The sequence below is a fragment of the Myotis nattereri genome (genome assembly GCF_964212035.1).
Source record: "Myotis nattereri genome assembly, chromosome: 18".
Taxonomy (NCBI): Eukaryota; Metazoa; Chordata; class Mammalia; order Chiroptera; family Vespertilionidae; genus Myotis; species Myotis nattereri.
Window position 1 is genome coordinate 42,241,953 of NC_138093.1, and position 16,350 is coordinate 42,258,302.

Genomic DNA, 16,350 nt, shown 5'->3' on the forward strand with positions numbered 1-16,350 from the left:
GGTATGAAACGAGCCGGTCACAAACAATGGGTACAGGATTTCACTTTTGATAAAAAAGCACAGGTGTGTGTATAAAACACCAAAATATACAGTCTTTTCTTCTGTTCAGCAATGCAATAGTCTTCCCTTTGCTTTTGCGTATTTTTTGAAACATGATTATTTCTGAAACAAAAAAGCAAAAAAAGTTATTGGCTAGAGAAACAGTTATTCGATATCAGGAGCCCAGCAGGCCAGGCCCCAGGCCGGGGGCCCAGCTGCGTGGGGCCCGAGCGCCCCCAGAGCCTGTTCTGCCCTCCGGCGCCTCCTCCGACGCCTCCTCTGCAGCTGCTGTTCCCGCTGCGCCTGCTTCACAAGAACCTGTACATAGGAGCTGGCAGCGTAGCACAAGGATGCTGGCAATTTTGCTTTTAAATTGCCACAGATGTGTTAACATTTTGTAGATATGAAACACACTGGAAATTAAACATAAATCACAAATCAAGAATTCCTACAACTGCCCTGGCCGGTGTCTCCATGGTTAGAGCCTCGGCCCTCACACCGAATGGTCGCCCGGTTTGATTCCTGGTCAAGGGCATGAACCTTGGTTGCAGGCTCGAGCCCCAGCCCCAGTTGGGGTGCATGTGGGAGGCAACCAATCGATGTGTCTCTCTCACATCGATATTTCTCTCTCTCTCCCTTTCCCTCGCTCCCTTCTACTCTCTCTAAAAATCAATGGGGAAAACATGTCCTTTAATAAGTATTAACAAAGAAAAAAAGAAAAAGAAAAAACAGAATTCCTACAAGAAAAATCCCATCTGATTACGCCCCTGCTTTCTCTGCCTCTGTTTATTTTCAGTTTCACTGTAAATGTTGGTCTCATGGATCTGGAAGAGGCAGTTTTTTCTCAAAACGATGCTTTGCCTGCTGAGGACTTCGCAGAGGCAGAAGGAAGGGCTCGCCAAACTCCCAGCCACCCGAAACAAGTCTGAGGAAGGAGTGTCACCACTCTCTGTCCCTTTTATTTTTTTTTTTTAAGTCTTTTCTAAATTACCACATGGAGAACAACAGACAATTACACCTACACTGGTGTAAATGAGGCTCAGAAAGCTCGGCTCCCCGCCCCAACCCCAAATATCCAAATCCAAACAGCTCTTACTTCTTGCTCTTAAAACAATAGAATTGGGAAAGGCTCACTGCTTTAAAATCTGGCAGACATAAAAATTGACGCCACCTTTAATGGAAGGTGCTTCTTGGGTATTTCCAAAAGATCTCTGCCTTTTCCCAGCGGCAGTTCCAGGAGGCGTCAAGAACTACCCTTAAGGTCCAAGAAACAACAAAAATAAACAGAGAGGATGTCCTGCAGGTGGCCCGGGCCCCTGCCTTGCAGCAGGTTTCTGTAGATCCAGGCCACCAGTCTTCAGACGCCAGGAAAAAAAGGCACAAAAAGAATGAAAACAATGACAGAGGAGAGGAAACAACTTAAACTTTAAATATTCTACACTCACAAGACCAAAAAGATCCCTTCACTCTGTCCTTGGGAAATCAAGAAAAATTGAACTTCAAACATATTTTCAAGATGGTCTTGAATAATGAAACTTTCGATGTCTTGTATGCCTGATAATACCTTTACTTTATACTCCATTATTATTTTTTTAAATATATTTTTTATTGATTTCAGAGAGAAAGAGGGAGGGAGAAACGTCAATGATGAGAGAGAATCATTGATTGGCTGCCTCCTGCACGCCCCCTACTGGGGATCAAGCCGCAACCAGACATGTGCCCTTTATTGGAATCGAACCTGGGACCCTTCAGTTCACAGGCCGACACTCTGTCCACTGAGCCACACCAGCTCGGGCCTTTATGGTCATTTAACGGAATGTAAAATATAGGTTTGAAGTTCTTTTCTTTCAAATACATAAAAGTATCGGCAGTGTTTTGTCTGGATTCTCGTTGAGGTGTCTAATGTCAGTCGGATTCCGGGAAGCTTCTGGAAACTTTGATAATGGTCCGTCTTCACCATCTTACATCTTGCTGCCGTGTGTCTAAATGCGAGTGTCTCCTTCGCCCTCCTGTTGGGGAGTCTTTCTGTCGCCTCCGTCTAAGGCTTCCATCCTTCTGCATCTGGGGGAGTTTCCTTCTTTTCTAGATGCCCCTCTCCCCACTGCAATTCCTGACTGAGCCGTGCTGTCTTTGATTTTCTTCTTCCATGTCCTGTTTGTGCAATGATCTTAGGAAAACCACAGCCTCTAAAACATGGGAGAGTACTTATCTCAAATATATCACAGAGAGCTGCCTTTTGCAAAAATTAGTTATCAGAAACGACAATGCTTCAAGCCAACCACACGAGGTCAGACAACCACTAAGAAAGCAAGTATGGCCGAAACCGGTTTGGCTCAGTGGATAGAGCGTCGGCCTGCGGACTGAGAGGTCCCAGGTTCGATTCCGGTCAAGGGCATGTACCTGGGTTGCTGGCATATCCCCAGTAGGAGATGTGCAGGAGGCAGCTGATTGATGATTCTCTCTCATCGATGTTTCTAACTCTCTATCTCTCTCCCTTCCTCTCTGTAAAAAATCAATAAAATATATTTAAAAAAAAAAAAAAAAAGAAAGCAAGTATGGAGCTACTTTTTAGCACAGCAAGGAGCCACCGTGTCCACGTAACAGTGCTCCGCCCTGGGAGCCACCATGTCCACAGAACAGTGCTCCGCCCTGGGAGCCACCGTGTCCACAGAACAGTGCTCCGCCCTGGGAGCCACCGTGTCCACGTAACAGTGCTCCCCCCCGGGAACCACCGTGTCCACGGAACAGTGCCCCCCCGGGAACCACCGTGTCCACGGAACAGTGCTCCGCCCCGGGAACCACCGTGTCCACGGAACAGTGCCCCCCCGGGAACCACCGTGTCCACGGAACAGTGCCCCCCCGGGAACCACCGTGTCCACGGAACAGTGCCCCCCCGGGAACCACCGTGTCCACGGAACAGTGCCCCCCCGGGAACCACCGTGTCCACGGAACAGTGCTCCGCCCTGGGAGCCACCGTGTCCACGGAACAGTGCTCCCCCCGGGAACCACCGTGTCCACGGAACAGTGCCCCCCCGGGAACCACCGTGTCCACGGAACAGTGCTCCGCCCTGGGAGCCACCGTGTCCACGTAACAGTGCTCCCCCCGGGAACCACCGTGTCCACGGAACAGTGCCCCCCCGGGAACCACCGTGTCCACGTAACAGTGCTCCCCCCCGGGAACCACCGTGTCCACGGAACAGTGCCCCCCCGGGAACCACCGTGTCCACGGAACAGTGCCCCCCCGGGAACCACCGTGTCCACGGAACAGTGCTCCGCCCTGGGAGCCACCGTGTCCACGGAACAGTGCTCCCCCCGGGAACCACCGTGTCCACGGAACAGTGCTCCGCCCTGGGAGCCACCGTGTCCATGGAACAGTGCTCCCCCCATGGGAGCCACCGTGTCCACGGAACAGTGCTCCCCCCTGGGAGCCACCGTGTCCACGGAACAGTGCTCCGCCCTGGGAGCCACCATGTCCACGGAACAGTGCTCCCCCCTGGGAGCCACCGTGTCCACGAAACAGTGCTCCGCCCTGGGAGCCACCGTGTCCACGGAACAGTGCTCCCCCCATGGGAGCCACCGTGTCCACAGAACAGTGCTCCCCCCATGGGAGGGCCTTATCTCCAGGGTGACACCAGCCCATGTTGCAGAGTCTGTGGTTTGAGATGAATAGAAATTCTCCCATGATGCTCTTGGGCTACATCCCTGCAGTTCACAGAGAAGATTCACACTCAAACCGTAAGAGCGAATGTCCCCAAAGGGCCCTGGGTCACTGTGTCCCTTACTGGTGGGGCGACTGGACAAGGTGCTGGAACTCCCTAAGCCTCTGTCAGCCTCATTGAGAAAAGGGGACCATGACTCTGACTGCAAGTGTTGCTGGGAACAGAGCACAGGTGAGCACGTGTGACACAGGTGAGCACGGGTGACACAGGTGAGCACAGGCGAGCACAGGTGAGCATGAGTGAGCACAGGTGAGCACAGGTGAGCACATGTGAGCACAGGTGAGCACGGGTGAGCACAGGTGAGCACGGGTGAGTACAGGTGAGCATGGGTGAGCACAGGTGAGCACAGACGAGCACAGGTGAGTGCAGGTGAGCACGGGTGAGCACAGGTGAGCACATGTGAGCACAGGTGAGCACGGGTGAGCACAGGTGAGCACGGGTGAGTACAGGTGAGCATGGGTGAGCACAGGTGAGCACAGACGAGCACAGGTGAGCGCAGGTGAGCACGGGTGAGTGCAGGTGAGCACAGGTGAGCATGGGTGACACAGGTGAGCACAGGTGAGCACAGGTGAGCACGGGTGAGCACAGGTGAGCACGGGTGAGTACAGGTAAGCATGGGTGAGCACGGGTGAGCACCCGTGACACATGTAAGCATATGTGAGCACAGGTGAGCACGGGTGAGCACAGGTGAGCATGGGTGAGCACAGGTGAGCACAGACGAGCACAGGTGAGCGCAGGTGAGCACGGGTGAGCACAGGTGAGCACAGGTGAGCATGGGTGACACAGGTGAGCACAGGTGAGCACGGGTGAGCACAGGTGAGCACAGGTGAGCACAGGTGAGCATGGGTGAGCACAGGTGAGCATGGGTGAGCACAGGTGAGCACAGGTGAGCGCAGGTGAGCACGGGTGAGCACAGGTGAGCACAGGTGAGCATGGGTGACACAGGTGAGCACAGGTGAGCACGGGTGAGCACAGGTGAGCACAGGTGAGCATGGGTGAGCATGGAATAAACAACATGTGCCCTGTTCCCTCTGCTGTCAGGGGCGGGCTGGTCTGGTCTCTAAGTCCCCTCCTCCATGGATACTCAGGGTTTGGTGGAATTGCACTCACTTCTGAAGATGGTCCCATTGAATGAGATGCTTCTGGGCCACAAACACCCCCCGGAACTTTCTGGCTGGCGTGATGGGGGAACTCCTGCCCCCCAAGTCTTTGAAATCCAGGCCTTTAGGTTTTTGCCTTTGGTCAGCTGTGAGGCAGTCGGCTCAGTCATTATTCCAGCCTCAGTTTACCCATCTATGAAATGGCGTGAACACAGGCAGACGTCTCTGCATCTGAAGGGAGGGCTCGCGGGCTCGCCTTCCGGTCATGGAGGAGGGCAGTGAGGGCCTCTGGGAACGGGCGCACTGGGCGAGCGGAGCCTTCGACAACTAGTAGCCAAGCCAATGACAGCAAAGCCCCAGAATGAGAACTGGGGTTCAGAGCACCCGGAGAAGCAGTGACTGGGGGGTCGGGGCCTGGCACCCAAGTGTGGCCTCTGCACATTAGGTGGGCATCAGTGCCCGCTCCTGCCAGCCACGAGCTAGGTGCCCACGAGAGATTGGGGCTACGAAGGCTCTGGCTGGATGGCGATGAAGGCCCATGGCTCTCAGCCATTTCCCACTTTGCAAGTGGCTTCCCTCAGTCCCTCTCCGCTCCCCGCTCAGAGCAGGAACCCAGGACGGGCCGAGTGCAGCTCCTCCACGGCGTGTGTGTGTGTGTGTGTGTGTGTGTGTGTGTGTGTGCGCGCGCGCGCGTATCTTCACAGAATAGCCAGTTAAATGACAAGCTCCTTGAGTTCCGTTTAAAGCGCACAATTACCAAGCTTCTGCGATGTGCAGGGGGGGGGGGGTGCGCGAGGGGGGGGGTGGGGGGAGGAGGAGGCGGGGCTGGGACTGAGGAGCTAGAGATGGAGGTGACATGGCCATCCCTAGCCCTCGAGGAGCTCAGAGACTCATGGGAGAGATGCTGGAGGCAGCTACGCCTACACCACTGGGTATTTGGGGAGCAGATGAGCTGGGGGTCCAGGACAGGGTCTCGGAGGAAGGGGCGCTGTACTGGAGTCTGAAGGATGAGTGAACTCCGCTCGGCAACGCCGGAGGAAGGGGGCAGAGGCGACGGGCAGGTGGGCAGCGTGACGAAGGCGTGGCGGGGCTCCGGCAGAGCGGGCACCAGGCCTGAGCCCAGAGGCCGCAGCTCAGGGGACGCTGGCGAGCGCCAGGCCGGGCTTCGGACGGTGCAGGGAACCCGGTTCCGGTGCCAAAGGCCCCAGCCAGTCGCAGCCACACACTCGTAGCTGCTGGTGGACGAGGACGGGGTGTCGGGGAGGCCTGGGGCAGGCAGCTGACCACGGCCACAGTCTCATCCTTCCGCGGCGTGACCCACGGGGTCGCTTCCCAGACTCAGCTTCCGGAGACGTCCCGCCGCCACTGCCCGGCCCCCGGGAAGGCACCAGGTGGCTGCAAAGGCCTCGGACCGCTGCGGACAGAGGCCCCGGGCTCTCACCCCGCAGGGAAGGGGGGCAGACGCCCGAAGGCGCGGGGCAGGCCGCACAAGGCGGTCCGTCTGGACTGGTTCTGAGTTCGGCCAATGGGTCCGTCCATCCTGTGCTGGGGATGAGGAGGGGCCTCGCTCTGGGAGGGGCCAGGCCAGCTGCTCCGTCAGCGGCTCAGGAGGCCGTTCCCACGGGAACGGGACGGGCGTGCTGCAGGCTGGCGGCTGTGCTCAGACAGGCTGGTTACACACAAGCCAAATAAAACCCTGCCGTGTTGGAGGGACCTTCTGTGTGGAGATTTTTTCTTCTCCTTTTCAAGGTCAAACCAGCCCGGTGTTTCCTACTTTAACTGACAGATTCCATTCTGCGGCCCCTCCCATGAGGGAGAGGAGCCACTGAGTCCCATCAGGTCCCTAACGTCTCCATGACCAGACGTTCCATCACACGGTCAGCGACCTGGGTCCTCTGCTGTGCGGTCAGTGGGGGAGGCCCCCTGCTGTGCGGTCAGTGGGGGAGGCCCCCCTGCTGTGCGGTCAGTGGGGGACGCCCCCTGCTGTGCGGTCAGTGGGGGACGCCCCCTGCTGTGCGGTCAGTGGGGGAGGCCCCCTGCTGTGCGGTCAGTGGGGGACGCCCCCTGCTGTGCGGTCAGTGGGGGAGGCCCCCTGCTGTGCGGTCAGTGGGGGAGGCCCCCTGCTGTGCGGTCAGTGGGGGAGGCCCCCTGCTGTGCGGTCAGTGGGGGAGGCCCCCTGCTGTGCGGTCAGTGGGGGACGCCCCCTGCTGTGCGGTCAGTGATGGTGCTGAGACACTTCTGGGTGGAGCCAGGGACCCTTGGGAGCTCAGTGGCAGAGCCCATGCCCCCACTTCTGCTGCACCCCCTTTTTTCTGTCGAAGAGGCAAAAGGCCTGGTCAGTTCTCAGCTGGGGGTCCCTCAGGCCAGCTCTGCTCCACGCCAGGCTCACTGGGTGAGGGAGCACCGAGCGTCCTGGCAGCTTGCCCCTCCCTGAAGGTTGTCTGCCTGGCGCACAGAGCCCTCCTGGGTGGGAGAGGGCAGGGAGTCAGGGAGCTGCAGATCAAAGCTGCCCCGCACCTGCCGGAATGGCTTCATCCAACAGCACGTGCCGGCGAGGCCGCGGGGCAGGTGCCCTCAGCACTGCTGGCGGGAAACTGTGTGGAGTTTCCTCAAAAATTAAGACTAGAGCTACTGCCCTGGCCGGTGTGCTCAGGGGTTAGAGCGTCAGCCTGTGCACCAAAGGGTCTCGGGTTCAATTCCTGCTCAAGGGCATGTGCCTCGACTGCAGGTTTGATCTCCAACCACGGTCAGGAGTGTGTGTGGGAGGCAGCCAATCGATGTGTCTCTCTCACATCGATGTTTCTCTCTCTTCTCCTCCTTCCCTTCCACTCCATCTAAAATCAATGGGAAAATATTCTCAGGTGAGGATTAACAAAACAAGAGGAAAGAAGAAAAAGAATAGAGCTACCACATGATCCAGCAATCCCACTTCTGGGTGTTTGCTCAACAAATATAAAAACATTTATTCATAAAGATATGTGCACCCCCATGGTCACTGTAGCATTCTTCACAGTAGCCGAGACATGGAGACCCCGGTGTCCTTGGACAGAGGGCTGACAGAGAAGGGTGCACGCCCACAGGGCCTGCCAGCCATGAGAACGGGGGGGGGGGGGGGGCGGGGGAGGCTGTCATTTGTGACGGCGTGGATGGAGCTCGAGAACGTCACGCTAAGTGAGGTCAGATGGAAAAGCATGAAAACCGAGTGACCTCACTCACACGTGGGACATGAAGCTGCAGCGGCGACTCAGGGTCAAGTCCTGAGGGGTCAAGTGCACGGTGACGGAGACTAGGCTGTGGGTGGGAGCACACGGTCAACAGGTGTCACATTATGACCTCGCTCCTAAAGCTTGTCACTCACCAATGTCACCCAATACGTCCAATTTGAAGAGAGTCACCGGCCAGGTGACCGGCTGCCACTCCCCTCCCTGCCTCCTGCCTCCTCCCTGGTCTTACCTGCACATCACGTTGATGCCCTGAAACAGGACAGGGAGAGGGACACGTATTCAGTGACCAGTTGGGGGACCCCCTCTCCGGGTCCCAGGCTGGCGGTCTCACGGCCGCCGCCTCCGGCTTTGGTCCCCTCGTGCCCCTGCTCAGGCGCACAGATCCCACGCTTGTGGTGACACATCAGATTCAGAAAACCAACTGCTCCCTGCCCGCCGGGAGGAAAGACCAAACCAGCAAAACCAAACAGATCATTTTATTATCATCGTCCTCTACCAGAAAATTACTAAAAATTTATATATATAAAAGCCTAAGTGACCATTACGACCTGACAACTGGATGACTGGCCAGTAGCTGTGACATGCACTGACCACCAGGGGGCAGATGCTCAATGCAGGAGCTGCCCCCTGTTGGTCAGTGCGCCCCACAGCCAACCTCCCGTGGCCCCTCCCCCTGGCCGGCCGCCCCATTCTGGACTGGGCGAGATGGCCCAATCAGCCCGATCGCTGGCCAGGCAGAGGGACCCCACCCGTGCATGAATTTGTGCACCGGGCCTCTAGTATAAATATAAAATCTCTAGAAAATTCCCAGGACAGCTCTGCAACCTTCCTCCCCCGAGATGGGACAGCAGGGGCCTGCACTGACTTGAGACAGGAGCGACCTGGCAGAGCTGCGGTCAGAGGCCAGCTCTCCGGGTCTCGGCCCATCATCAAGCCAAACCCATCATTCCTGACCCAGCCCGACTCCTAACCAGCCCCAATCCCGAGGCAGGAGAGTGGAGTGTGGGGGTCTAGGTGTGTGTGGCATAGACAGGGAGAATGCCCCAGTCCTTCCCCCAGGGCCAGTGGCTGTGTCCACTGGCTCAGCCAGCAGCAGAGGGCCCACAGGAATGAGGTCAGGGCCAGCCCATCTCCATCCTTTTCCTAGGATGTGGGGCTCTGCTGGGGCTGTGGGGGGCTGAGGGTGGGGGTGCGTGGAGCTGGGGGTGAGGGTGGAGGAGAGTGCAGGGGCTCTACTCAAAGGACAGCAGGTCAGGGTGCGGCCCCTCGCTGTCCAGGCTGCAGGTCCGCGCCCCGGGGCAGGGGCTGCTGTCCTGTGGCAGCTCGGCCGGGCGGCCAGGGCTGAGGCTGGGCTGGAGTCCGCTGCTCTCGGTGGGGCTGGGCGGGGAGACCCTCCTGCACTGGGCACCCTTCAGCCTGGGCTCACCCGAGCCATCCGGGTGGATCAAGTCAGGCACCGACAGGGACGCCTCGCCATTGGGCAGGGCCACGTCCACAGTGGCCTCTGGCGGTGGAGCCCCCGCTGGGCCGGGCTGGGCAGGGGGCGGGGAGCACTCCAGGCTGCTCAGCACGGGCTGGGCCGAGATCAGCATGTCCTGTGTGGTCTTCAGCGCCCGGGGCGTTCGCTTCCGGGTTGTGGGTGGCGGCGGGTCCAGCCGAGGGACGGCTTCTGGCAGGGCCGGCCTGCAGGGGTGACAGTGACACACCTGCCCGACGAGCCCCCGCCCAGCTGTACGCTCGCTCCCCTGCAGCACCCGTACCGGGACCACACCGCTCTCCCTCCCGTCGCAACCTGGGGCTCAGCGGCTCAGCACGGTGGCTTCGGGCTGTGGCAGCCTCGTCAGAGGTCAGAGGTCGGAGCGGTGCAGTGAGGACCCGGGGTGGGCGGGAGGCACTCACCCGTCGGCCTCCCCGCCGGGCGCGCCGGCCAGCTGGGCCTCGGCCGTCCTGTTGACCTCCATGGCGCCCACGCCGCCCAGGCCCCAGGGCTCCCTCCTCCGCAGGAAGTCGTTCACCTTGGCGCCCACGGCTTTGCCCAGGTTCCGGAGGTGCTGGCTGCTGCCCACCCAGAGGCCCGGGCCGCCCGGCTCCACGGGCCCCAGGGGCCCCGACCGGGTTGCCTGGGGCCCAGAGTGGCTGGCCTGCGGCTTCGGTGGGAGGGACGCGTTCAGATTCTCAAACATGCTGTGGCCCACTAGGAACAGACAGAGGTGGCGAGTGAGCGGAGGCGTGCACCCGCGTCGGCGTGTCCCGCCCCGCCCCACGCCCAGGGCTGTGTGAGGAGGTAGGGGCATCCAAGACAGAGCCAGCAAGACCCCGGACCTCCCAGTCCGGGTCCTGGGTGGGACATGGGACTGGAAAGTCTGGTCTCCCTGCCCCGGTGAGCGGTGGCGGCTGGAGCGGGAAAAGGCTAACCCACCCCTTTAAGCTGCCTCCCAGACTCACGGCTGTCCCCTCGCCGGGGCCACGAGCCCCTAGGAGAAAGGAAACAGGATGAGGCCACGGAACGGGCGCTTTTGTGTTGCTGAGAGTACGTGTGAGCTGCGCCTCGGGCCTGGACAGCACGGGCAGGCGGCAGGTGTGGGCGCTCTCCCAGTGCATAGCAGGTACAGTGCATAGCAGTGTCCCCAGGGAAGTCGGCGCTGACCGCACCCCCCGGGGTGGAACCTGGGACAGTGGGCCAGCCCCACAGAGGCTCCCGGAAGCGGGAGAGGACGACCCCAGCTCACTTCGTCCTCACGCACCCCCGGAGAGCCGGCGAGCGGGCGGGAAGGAGCTGTCTGCCGAGGCGCCTGGGCCCTGACAGCCGAGGTGGAACCAGAGCTCCATTTTCCCGTTCGATGCTTTGCCAGCTCCTAAGCCTGCCTGGCGCCCGTCCCTCCCTCGGGGCCTCTCTGGCTAGCACAGTCCACTCAGAGGGCGGGGGCCACGTCTCATTCATCTCTGTATCTTCAACAGCGGGTCTGGGTCTTACACACAGTAGGTGGTCAATAAATACTTTGAGTTTAATTCTGAACCCATTTTGCAGATGGAAAAGTGTGGAAGCCAAGCGTGTAGCTCAAGGTTTGTAATGAGAGTGGCTAGAACTCCGCGCCACGCTGTCCACACTCCCACAGCATCCTCGCCCCTGCAAACCCGGCTCACACCGCAGGCGGCCAGACCCGGGTTTCTTCAGTCTGGGGAGGAGAGGTCTGGTTGGCCCAGGCTCCTGTCGGGTCAGCACCTCTGCGACCCGCCTGTCCTTGCCGGACTTCTCTCTGCTGGACTTCTGGCTGAGTGCTCCCGCCTGCGCTGCTGGGTCCTGCCGGGGAGCGCTCTGAGGGAGCAATCCCTCCTGACCAGTGACCTGGGAAGCCGCATTTTAACGGTCTTTGGGCGGCAGGAGGCACCTGTGGGAAGAGGTGTGGAGACCTCCCTCCACGAGGGACCGCAGTCTTGACCTCTGAAATGTCCCCTGACCGCTGTGCAGGAAAAGCACCCCTGTGGGGACTTGTGGGGACTCACGGAGGGCGTCCCTGGGGGCGTGGGGTGGAGACCCCCTGGCAGGAGCTCCCAGCTCAGCCCAAACAGGGCCTCCACCTCCAGGCCTCCCAAGGAGGTGGCTTGTTTTCTGCGTCATTTGCCGATCACATCCCACATCTCGTGCATTTTCTGTAATCATGAAATCTGCAAACCAGCAGCGAAGGCCTGGGAGACTAAGGCATTTGACGGTTTCCACCAAATCAGGAGGTGTCTGGACCGGAGTGGGAGGGCGAGCCCCTCTGGCTCCGGACCGCCCGCTGGCTTACGGTGCCGAGCTGCCGGCTGTGGGCCCCTGCTGCTACTCTTTGAAAAACACTTCCTAATGAACGTGAAGTAACCTTGCCCAGGCGCCACTGGCCTGCCTGCGCTCTCCCTCGCTCCTCTCCGAATGTGCTACGAGCCCTCAGGATCTGAAAGCCCCTCAGGCCCTCGGCACAGCCCTGAGCCTGCCCGCTGACCGTGTCCCCAAGACGGCAGGCTGCCTCCTCAGGGGACGGGCTCCTTGTGTGGTTTTACTTCCGTGGCGCCCGGCACAGGCCCTGGCACAGCCGGCATTTGGTAAGTTGGTGTTGCCCAGTGGAGTTTTCACATGACACTTAGAAACTGCCACACCGTGGGCTGAGAAACGTGCAGCAGCTGTGCCCAGCCTCCTCCAATGCACGCAGCCTGCTCCTCCGGGGATGTCTGCAGGGCCCTGGGGTCCCGCGGGAGACGTGGGCTCTGCCTGGGGCTCCCCACCCCCCCCTCCGGCTCACTGGTGACCCCACTCCGCCCCACCCTCGCAGAGGCTGGTGGTTCTGACAACGGTGGCGAGGGGACCCCGTGGCCCTCCCAACACCCCAACATGCACATTGCGTCTGGGGACAGCGATTCATAAGAAAGACGGTCTCTTACCTGTGCGACCGAGAAAGGGCTCAGAAAGCAGGTGGGGAGCAAACAAGAGAGAGACAGTTTATGCAGACGGACCACAAGCGCGTGCCCTCCTGCCTGGGCCTCCAGCAGGGCCACCCGCAGGCAGAGGAAGGAGACCAAGGCCCCGCAGCTACCACAGACCTTGGGGCCAGCTCCCCGTCAGCTTTTCAACAACTAAACAGAACAGCCGTGTTCAACCACCCGAGCAGCAGGCGCCGGGCCTGCCCCACAGCTGCTTCACACCAGCGTCTGAGCTCGCAGCCACGGCGGCAGATCAACCGCCACGTCCTATGGCCACGTGCGCAGCACTCAGTACCGGGCCGTCTCTTTTCCACACGCAAATCGCTAGATTCCAGACCAGGAGGGTCGTCTGTGCCAACTGTCTGAATTAACACAGGGGCCAGGGAGCCAGGACAGGTGCCACACGGGGCTGAGGGTGGAGTGAGATGACAGGCTGGCCCAGGTGCCGGCACCAGCTCCCAGCCCACCGGTTCCCAGGCCCTGGTGAGGCTCACTGAAGCGCACCGTCCTGCAGACAGTCGGTCCCGAGCACAACCACAGATGGGGCCGCAGCTCGGGCAGCCAGAGGCCTGGGCACGCCCACACTCCCTGCTGCTCCCGGAGCCGGGGCGCGTCCGTGGCACAAATGTGCCCATTTGAGATCTAAAGCACGGTACGCGCCAGGGGCTACGCATCGAGTTGCCACCCTTCACAACTGTCTAGAAGGGGTGCCTCCAGCTGACCTGCATGAGGCCCTGTCCTCTCACTCTCCACGGCCCCCGTGGGCCAGGCTGCTGGCAGTGAGCAGAGTGGAGCAAGCCGGCCGTTTGCTGAAGCAGACGGCACCCCCACTTAACCACCCCCCCTCCCCTAGGAGATGGCACTGAAGTATTAGAGCACAAAGCGGCTCTGTGTGGGCGAGCGGCCTTCCAGCAGCTCAGGAAAGAGCAAGCCCTGCACAGAGGGAGGGAGGGGCCCATAGAACGGGGGGCGGGGAGAGAACGGTAGCGTTAGGAGAATCTGGGGACAGGGCCTATGCATGTTCTTTGTACTAATTTTATTTTTGCAACTTTTTATAAGTTTGGAATTATTTCCAAAGAACATGGAAAAAAATGTACCCAAACTGGGGGGAAAACCCAGAAACTAAAATGACAGAACACCACTGACAGAGGTCGGGCTGAGGTCAAGCAGGTGATGGAGAAGAGCAGGGAGGATCTCAGAGGACAGAGGTTCCCAGAACTGGGGCCACAGTGACACAAACGTAATGAAGGAGCTGAGTGGCCAGCGTGCCCCTCGCGCCGGGCCCCTCCATCAAGGCGGCTGCGAGGAGCCACAGGTGGCACGTCGCTACAAAGGTTAGTCTTTCTTGCCACAGACCATGAGGGTGAGCCGGCCGAGGTGAAGTGCTGGGGCCTACTTGTGAGGTCACCTGTGCTCAGAATGCTGGTCGCCCGGACAACCCCGGAGCCCCCTGGGGCAGGCGTGTGACCGCGTGCCCGGCAACAGTCCGAGTATGGAGAGCTTCTCACTCCTCAGCATCTCGGGGCCCCGGGTCTCCTCCTCGGCCCTGAACACCTTTCCTGACCTCATGTCCCCACGGGGCCCCAGCTTGCCAGGTGGGTCCTGCCAGGATGGCCACAGAAATGCAGGGTTTGAGGCCTTTAGTGGGAGGTTCTACCAGGTCGTGCTACAGGACCTGCACAGGGGCACGCTCCCCACACCTGCGGCCCCAGCTCAGGAGACACCTGGCTAGACCGAGCGGGGCCACTGTCCTGGGAGCTTCTGATCCAAGCCCCAGCGCCCCCAGGTGATGGCAGCGGGTCCCCTGCACCCTGCTGTGGGGGGAGATGTTTCCATAGGAGAAGTCGTCTCCTCCTGTCCTCAGGAGGGGCCACGTCACAGCCACACGGCCCGTGGCCAGACCCTCGCGGGGGCAGGAGAGGCCACTGTTTCACTGCCGCTTGGTGCCGACGCACCGAGGGGGGCCTGGCGGTATGTCTTGGTGGGTCCAGGGGGACTCCCACCCTCACTCAGTTCCAAGAGCATCTCCTCTGCCCCCAGACATTGCCAAGACCACGTTCCCCACGGAGGCACCCAGCCCAGCGCAGGCCCCGCTGCCCCAGCACCCGAGCAGCGCTCTGCGGCAAGGGGTGGTGCTCTCACCAGGTGAGCCCCCTGGCACAGGTGTGGGAGAAGGTCCGGGGCTGCCCCTGGGACAGGTGTCAGGTGCTGCCTTCCCCAGGCAGCCTCCTCTCTGGTCTTCCCTCCCAGAGACCCAGGCTGCGCAGGCCTCCGGCCTCTCCTCTCTCACTTCCCAGGGCTGCCTGCTGGGCTGTGGCAGGGACCTGCGATGGGAGCGATGGTCACATCCTGGTGGCAGACAAGGGCCTTTGGAGGTCCAGGGCTGGCTGCTGTGCCGTCCATCTGTCTGTCCCTAGAGGAGCACCTGGGAGCTGCCAGGGCGGTGATGGGGGCCTCCACCCACCGATCACACCGCCCTTCCCAGCAGGAGATGGGGAGGCCCCCGCCCGCCTGCTGCTGCCCACGCCTCCGCCCGCGCCCAGGCTCAGACCCGGCCCTTTCCTTTGCAGATTGCATGCTGGGAGACCCCCAGAATGGGGAGCAGCCGAGGCGGAGCTGCACCATCTACCGGCCGTGGTTCTCCCCTTACAGCTACTTCGTGTGCGTAGACAAGGAGAGCCCCCGGGAGGCCCACGGCTTCCCCGAGCTGCCGCGGGACGAGGGCCGGGGCGACAGCTGCCTCCTGGAGGACACGGCCGACAGCCTGCGCTCGTCCTCTTCCTCCCCCGAGAACCCCGGCCCCCGCGAGGCCAAGGCCCGGCATGGGGACGCCGACCACATCAGCTCCCAGGACATCCTGAGGGCCTCCCGGGGGCTCCCGGCCCAGCAGACCGGCTTCAAGTGCGCGGCCTGCTGCCGCATGTACCCCACCCTGTGCTCCCTCAAGAGCCACATCAAGTGCGGCTTCAGGGAGGGCTTCAGCTGCCGCGTCTTCTACCGCAAGCTCAAGGCGCTCTGGGCCCGGCCCGCAGACAGGCTGCCTTTGGGCGGCGGCCAGGCCCGCAAGTAGCCGGGCGGCTCGGGCGGCAGCACAGCCACATTGCTCTCCAGGGAGAGGCCAATAAACCCGTTAGCACAGCTCCGTGTCGTCTCCGTCACCGGCACCGCCCGCTGTCCGTCCAGTCCCATCCATGTTCCATCCCCTTTGGCGACCAGTTAGCTAGCAACCCCAGGCCCACACCCCATCTTGACACCACCGAAGGTTCGGGGAGAGCCGCCAAGATGGCAGTTCTCAGTGAGGTGCCCAGACCCGTGCTGCCAGCCCCTGGGGACTTTTCAGGGAAGGGCCTCGGTGTCTGTGAGGCTGCCTGAGGGGGAGACCCACCCCAGTCCTGCCTCCCTGCAGGTCCTCGGGAGGCCCCCGGAAGCTGACCACGCTCCTGCTGTCACCATCGTGGTTCCCTTCTGCAAAGCTGGGCCCGCACCCCCAGTCCCAGCCCCACACCCATGCCTGCTCCTCTGCCCACCCTCCCCCCATCCAACCAGCGGCCTGAAGTCACCTTGACCTGCAGCTCCAGCCGGGCCCTGGCCTGTCCACTCTGGGGCTGGTGGTCCCAGGTAGCCCTGACCTTGCCCTGGACCTGGTCGCCTGGGGGCAGACGAGTGGCTCTGTGCTCACTCTGCCCTCCGGTGCTCAGGATGGAAAAGCCCCCTGAGCCCTCGCTGCTCACCATGACCCCCTCAACAGGCCCTGGAGGGAGGGTGTGGAGGGGGCGGGGCTGGCAGGGAGGCTGCTCCGGGCCTCACCCAGGT

The 16,350-nt window shown here is 60.9% G+C and overlaps 2 protein-coding genes across 3 annotated transcripts in view; one reads left to right on the top strand and one right to left on the bottom strand.

Moving 5' to 3' along the window:
- The window catches only part of SPATA46 (spermatogenesis associated 46), a gene marked incomplete at its 5' end in the record, with an annotated part of 44,443 nt that extends 28,730 nt beyond the window's left edge, over positions 1 to 15,713 (top strand). The window contains 3 exons of one of the 2 annotated variants that reach the window (XM_081112585.1): positions 14,030 to 14,132; positions 14,578 to 14,682; positions 15,108 to 15,713. In XM_081112585.1, coding sequence (XP_080968711.1) covers positions 14,030 to 14,132; positions 14,578 to 14,682; positions 15,108 to 15,607 — 708 coding nt within the window. In that variant the 3' untranslated portion in view covers positions 15,608 to 15,713. Of the gene's footprint in view, positions 1 to 14,029; positions 14,133 to 14,577; positions 14,683 to 15,107 lie in introns of those variants that run through there. The other variant, XM_081112584.1, reaches the window with a different exon arrangement.
- Positions 8,544 to 14,592, bottom strand: LOC308534215 (uncharacterized protein C1orf226 homolog). The gene is made up of 3 exons (XM_081112583.1): positions 12,499 to 14,592; positions 9,982 to 10,276; positions 8,544 to 9,765 (listed from the first exon to the last, which is right to left on the bottom strand). Exons 2-3 carry the CDS (start codon positions 10,263 to 10,265, stop codon positions 9,315 to 9,317), a joined length of 735 nt encoding a protein of 244 aa, XP_080968709.1. The 5' UTR covers positions 10,266 to 10,276; positions 12,499 to 14,592; the 3' UTR covers positions 8,544 to 9,314.
- Positions 15,714 to 16,350: the final 637 nt, after the last annotated feature.

What these genes read in the sequence shown, in the direction of transcription:
- LOC308534215 (XM_081112583.1), bottom strand. Translation starts at nt 10,265, where the DNA reads ATGTTTGAGAATCTGAACGCGTCCCTCCCACCGAAGCCGCAGGCCAGC. An exon ending in CCCGGCGGGGAGGCCGACGG is followed by an intron (nt 9,766 to 9,981) that starts GTGAGTGCCTCC and finishes TCACCCCTGCAG; the next exon opens with GCCGGCCCTGCCAGAAGCCG.